Source organism: Odocoileus virginianus, chromosome 31 (genome assembly GCF_023699985.2).
Source record: "Odocoileus virginianus isolate 20LAN1187 ecotype Illinois chromosome 31, Ovbor_1.2, whole genome shotgun sequence".
NCBI lineage: Eukaryota > Metazoa > Chordata > Mammalia > Artiodactyla > Cervidae > Odocoileus > Odocoileus virginianus.
The window spans coordinates 17,553,195-17,559,994 of NC_069704.1; the positions used below are offsets into that span (position 1 = coordinate 17,553,195).

General features: G+C 36.5%; 1 protein-coding gene across 1 annotated transcript; it reads left to right on the plus strand.

Moving 5' to 3' along the window:
• The first annotated feature begins 1,908 nt into the window (after positions 1-1,908).
• On the plus strand, positions 1,909-3,268 carry LOC110152175 (olfactory receptor 13C2). Its single transcript, XM_020915733.2, has one exon. It carries the CDS (start codon positions 2,012-2,014, stop codon positions 2,966-2,968), a length of 957 nt encoding a protein of 318 aa, XP_020771392.2. The 5' UTR covers positions 1,909-2,011; the 3' UTR covers positions 2,969-3,268.
• The last annotated feature ends 3,532 nt before the right edge of the window (positions 3,269-6,800 follow it).

Genomic DNA, 6,800 nt, shown 5'->3' on the forward strand with positions numbered 1-6,800 from the left:
AAAAATTATCTGGAAACCAGTAACAAGAATATTTCATATCAAAATCTAAGTCTATAGCAAAACAAAGTGTTTTAAATGACTCAGAACTAGAAAGAGGATAAAGATAAAATATTAAGAAATATTTTTTTCTTATTTCTTGAAATTAGAAAATGTCAAATAAGCCTAAAGAAATTTACAAACACAAAAACCTACATTAATGAAACAAAGTGGAAAGGACAAATTTCTCCAAAAGCATTAAAAACATTTTTTTTCGGAGAAAACTTTTAATAGGGGAAAACCTCTTGTGAAACTCTTGGAAAGAGAAATCAATTAAGGATGCATGAGACAAGTGCTCGGACCTGGTGCACTGGGAAGACCCAGAGGGATCGGGTGGAGAGGGAGGTGGGAGGGGGGATCGGGATGGGGAATACATGTATATCCATGGCTGATTCATGTCAATGTATGACAAAAACCACTACAATATTGTGAAGTAATTAGCCTCCAACTAATTTAAAAAAAAATAAAAAAAATAAAAATTAAAATTAAAAAAATAATAATAGCAGTGAAAAAGTAGATAGAACTACTCATAAGGGGAGACTACAGAATTATGAAGAATTATACACTAATAGATATATTTTTGTCACAGAAATGAATAATTTCCTTCAAAATATAAAGAATTAAAGTGCGAGTAAATCACCATATTGAAATCTGTGACTAATCCCCTATTTTAGTCTGATATTTCTTTAGAAATATTAGTATTGTCTATTAGATTACAAGATATTCTAGACTGTGAGTCAAATTCTCTGCAAAATGAACAATTAAGTTTGAACTCCACAGCCATATGTCTTGGATTCAAGTTGTGGCTTAACCACTTATTTACCTATGACCTTGACCTTGACCTTAAGCAAATTATTTATTTTCTTGCTTTTTTATTGGCAAAGGAAATGGCAACCCAGTCCAGTATTCTTGCCTGGAGAATCCTTTGGACAGAGAAGCCTGGTCGGCTGCTGTCCTTAGGGTCGTATAGAGTTGGACACTACTGAAGTGACTTAGCATGCATTCCCTTTTTATAATGAAAATGACAATGCTAATAATAGCAATAATTGCCTAATAGGGTTGATTCTCAGACTAAATTAGGTAATGTACAAATAAAATAATTAGTTGAGTAAGAAATATTAGTCATTTGGTCCTTGACTGTATTCATTTATTCAACAAATATTTCTGAACCTTTTATCTCTGTATCTGTTATATTGTAGATACTGGTATTGTAGAAATAAACAAGAAAAAGTCCCTGCCTTGATAAATTTTTCATGCTAATGGACAAGTCAGATAATAAGCATAACAGTATAACATGGAAAAGTGATAAGATCATTAATCTATTGTGTGGTGGTTTGTTGTTAGTCATACTTAGTCACTAAGTTATGTCCAACTCTTTGTGACCCCATGGACTGTAGCCCACCAGCCTCTTTTGTCCATGAGATTTCCCAGGCAAGAACACTGGAGTGAGTTGCCCTTTGCTTTTCCAGTGGTGGTTTGTAGCCAATAAAAATAGTTTATTTTTCAGTTACACATAATGCAATACTCATATTTATTTTAAACTCTAGTTAACTTGTGGTGACAAATATATGAGCAAAAGCTCAGGCTTCAGCAAGGAAGACTTGGGTTTGAATCTTCCCTCTGCTCTGAATTTACCTTTAATTGAGTTTACTTAATATTTTTGCTTTGATTTATTTATTGTAAAATGTGGATGATGATACCTCTCTCCCAGAACCTTGATGAGATTCAGCAAATTACACGGCATATTGCTTGTAGCTTGAAATATGTTCGTTTCTCTTCCCTTCCCCCTCTCTATTCTATTTGGTCCACTTTCTTTCTTTTCTTCTTTCTTTGGTCTATTCCTTTTTATATTTTCTTTTCTTCCTATGAGTATATGGTACTTCTACATTGGTACATAGTTGAATATAATCATAGTAGAATACATATTTTATCTTAACATATTCTAATGTATTACAGGTGAAGAAGAAAGCATACAATGGAATGGGAAAACCAAACCATTCTGGTGGAATTTTTTCTGAAGGGGCTTTCTGGTTACCCAAGGCTTGAACTACTCTTTTATGTGCTAGTCTTAATAATGTATGTGGTCATCCTTCTGGGAAATGGCACCCTTATTCTCATCAGTATCTTAGACTCCCACCTTCACACCCCTATGTACTTCTTCCTGGGGAACCTCTCCTTCCTGGACATCTGCTACACCACTGTCTCCATTCCCCCCATGCTGGTGAGCTTCCTCTCAGAAAAAAAGACCATCTCCTTCTCTGGCTGTGCCGTGCAGATGTTCCTTGGCTTGGCCATGGGGACAACAGAGTGTGTGCTCCTGGGCATGATGGCCTTTGACCGGTATGTGGCTATTTGCAACCCTCTGAGATATTCTGTCATCATGAGCAAGGGTTCCTATGTGCCCATGGCAGCTGGCTCCTGGATCATAGGAGTTGTCAACTCTACAGTACAAACTGGGTGTGTAGTACAATTGCCCTTCTGCAGGAATAATGTCATCAATCATTTCACCTGTGAAATTCTGGCTGTCATGAAATTGGCCTGTGCTGATATCTCACGTAATGAGTTCATCATGCTTGTGGCCACAACCTTATTCATAATGACACCATTATTGCTAATCATTATCTCTTACACATTAATTATTATCAGCATCCTCAGAATTCGCTCTTCTGAGGGGAGAAGCAAAGTCTTCTCTACCTGCTCGGCCCACTTGACTGTGGTGATAATATTCTATGGAACCATTCTCTCCATGTACATGAAGCCCAAGTCTAAAGAGACACTTAATTCAGATGACATGGGTGCTACTGACAAACTTGTATCTGTGTTCTATGGAGTGATGACTCCCATGATTAATCCTTTAATCTATAGTCTCAGAAACAGGGATGTGAAGGAAGCAGCAAAACATTTACTGAGAGGAAAAAATTTTAATAAGTAAATGGAAAAAGGACAGGTGATGTTTATAATCACAATGTAGAAATCAGTTAAGGAAATCAAAGTGTCAAATAGGTTCTTAATGCTGCATCAAGTTTATCTCTCTAAGCTCTCAAGCTCTAAAATATTATTTTTGGTCCAGAGCATAAGGAAAGTAAGTTAAGAAATTTCAGTGTTTTAAGAGTCAATGATTATAGTTTGTTGTTGCTGAAGAACTTGATTATGAGGCTAGTAGAGGGATAGTGTAGTAGGAAGAGAGATTTTAAGACAGGAAAAAGATATACTAGTATCAAAACCTTAAAAATCTTTTGACCAATTTCATACTTCCTTACTTTGCTTACAAGACAGTATGATACCTACTTTCAGATTTTTAAAACTAAGTTAAAATTATTAATTTACAATACTATAACTGCTAAAATAATTCAGTTTACTTGGAGTTTGTTCAGATATGTAATGCTGATTGTTCTCTGTCTAGGTCTCTGTATACTGTTATACTTTTAGGTTCTAGAACAATATTATTACTATTATTTAAACAATATTTATTTTTGGTCACTTCTGTCTTAGTTGCGGCACATGGGATCCTCCTAGTTGTGAGGCAGGCAGCATGTAGGATCTTAATACCCTGACCAGGGGTCAGTTTGGCCTCCCCTGCACTGACAGGTGGATTTTTTTTTTCCTTTTATTTTTATTAGTTGGAGGCTAATTACTTTACATCATTGCAGTGGTTTTTGTCATACATTGAAATGAATTAGCCATGGATTTACATGTATTCCCCATCCCGATCTCCCCTCCCACCTCCCTCTCTACCTGATCCCTCTGGGTCTTCCCAGTGCACCAGGCCCGAGCACTTGTCTCATGCATCCAACCTGGGCTGGTGATCTCTTTCACCCTAGATAATATACATGTTTCGATGCTGTTCTCTTGAAACATCCCACCCTCACCTTCTCCCAGAGTCCACAAGTCTGTTCTACACATCTGAGTCTCTTTTTCTGTTTTGCATATAGGGTTATCATTACTATCTTTCTAAATTCCATATATATATGTGTTAGTATACTGTAATGGTCTTTATCTTTCTGGCTTACTTCGCTCTGTATAATGGGCTCCAGTTTCATCCATATCATTAGAACTGATTCAAATGAATTCTTTTTAATGGCTGAGTAATATTCTATGGTGTATATGTACCACAGCTTCCTCATCCATTCATCTGCTGATGGGCATCTAGATTGCTTCCATGTTCTGGCTATTATAAACAGTGCTGCAATGAACATTGGGATGTACGTGTCTCTTTCAGATCTGGTTTCCTCGTTGTGTATGCCCAGAAGTGGGATTGCTGGGTCATATGGCAGTTCTATTTCCAGCTTTTTAAGAAATCTCCACACTCTTTTCCATAGTGGCTGTAGTAGTTTGCATTCCCACCAACAGTGTAAGAGGGTTCCCTTTTATCCACACCCTCTCCAGCATTTATTGCTTGTAGACTTTTGGATAGCAGCCATCCTGACTGGCGTGTAATGGTAGACAGGTGGATTCTTAGCCACTGGACCACCAGGAAAATCCCTAGGATAGCATTATTTTTGTTAAGTTTTGTTCATGTCCAACTGTTGTTTTTGTTGGTTAGCCGCTGATTCTTCTCAAACTCTTTTGAAACCCAGTGTACTGTAGCCCACAAGGCTCCTCTGTCTATAGGATTTTTGTTGTTGTTGTTCATCCAAAGTTGAATTTTATTTTATTTTATTTTTTATTTATTTTTATTAGTTGGAGGCTAATAACTTTACAATATTTTAGTGGTTTTTGCCATACATTGACATGAATCAGTCATGGATTTACATGTGTTCCCCATCCCGATCCCCCCTCCCACCTCCCTCCCCATCCCATCCCTCTGGGTCTTCCCAGTGCACCAGCCCTGAGCACTTGTCTCATGCATCCAACCTGGGCTGGTGATCTGTTTCACCCTTGATAGTATACTTGTTTGAATGCTGTTCTCAGTAAATCCACCCTTGCCTTCTCCCACAAAGTCTAAAAGTCTGTTCTGTACATCTGTGTCTCTTTTTCTGTTTTGCATATAGGGTTATTGTTACCATCTTGTTTAATTCCATATATATAAGTTAGTATCATGATGGTCAATGAGAAGATGCCTGCAAAGATTTTTTTTTTTTAATGAGATTAGAGTTTTTTCACTGGTTTTCTCAATAGTTGGATTCAATGTTCGTCATTATGCACCCTCCCAGAAAGTGGATACATCATATGGATGATTGGTCTTTCTTTGGGAACAGAGACTAGCAATTTTTGAACTTTACTTGACTTTATTAGGACAGAAAAATGTGCCATTCAGAGGGAGATAGAATACAGAAGTGTGAGGGAATAGTTATTTTTAGAAACTTCTGGTTGTGGCTAATCATTTCTTATTTCTGTTCACTATTTAGGCTTCATTGTTAGTCATTTGTGCCTGTTCTTCAGTGTCATCAATATTCATGTGGTTCTTTTTACAGTTTGTTTTATGCCATGTGTGGATTATTTTCCCTTTGTTCCCTGAGCTATAGCTGGCTCTGGACTTCTTTTTACTAACTGAAGATTTGACGAAGCTATACGGAAATTACAATGCAGAAAAGGAAAAAAGAAAACCTTAATTAGACATCACTTCTCTTTTTTCCTAACCTCCACCATAAGGAAGACTCTTTATCATATGACTCTCTTCTTATCCATGATCTCCTATTATATTAATAGGGTTCACTGTGCCTCAGATTAGAATGATATCTTAAATGTATTATCGCCCTGAATTCCAAGGATGTATGATATTGTCAGAGATTGATCGTTTTCCTAGCTTGACTCCATGGACTTAGATCTGGTCCTTGGAAGTGATCAGGTGTAGACCAAAGTTTAAGTAGTTTCCATCAGCCATGGCACAAACAGTACTGTTTTAGGTGCTGGTAACAACATATGATGCCAATATTTTGTGTGTGAAACATCCTGTGGTCTTGGAATGTGATGACCCTAATGGAAACAAGCTTGGAATGGTAAGCATATGTTTCCATTTGCTCAGAACTGGTCTAATTAATACCAGCTGCTACAGTGTACTTAGTAATTACTCATTTCATGTCAAAAGTGTCCTAGTTTGGATCATCTAATTTATGGTCACACTAAACAGTAGGGCCTATTTGAGACAATGTGAGAATCAGATTCCAGGAGAGTGGTAGGAATAGCAGATCATAAGAGTGTGATAGCAGTATCCTGAGGGGGAAAAGTGGACATATATTCAGCACATGTAAGATACTCCCAGGGACTCTTCAAGTTAATTGGGAAGGTCGTTCATCAAATTTGGAGATAGTCCACTAGGAAAACATGCTACAAATTAGATTTTGAATTGTCACTGAAAATTATGTAATGCCTATCCATAATAATAACTTTGTATGGCTCTATGAATATTCAGGCAGTAATTCACTAAAATAGTCATTATTTCTGGCAGCTCCTCATTAGGATACTAATGCTGTATTATCTGTTTATATAAAAAGTGTTATTTTCTTTGTTATAGAGGGACTGATAACCAACTGATTTAAATGATATGTAAGCATTAAATAACAAATACAAAAATATGAGTCAAAAACAAAGAAACTTTGTTTTCCCACTGAAAATGTTAGTTTTTCATCAGAAAATCACTTTAAAAATAATTAAACTATTTAAAAATGCAATTTAAAAGGTTATATAATGTTTAGTTATTACTAAATAGTGGCTATATTTTCCATGTTGTAAATATGTATTTCTAGCCTATGTTATACTCACTTGTTTCTATCTCCCACTTGCCTGCCTATATATCTTGCCCCACTCAGTACCGCTGGTAAGCC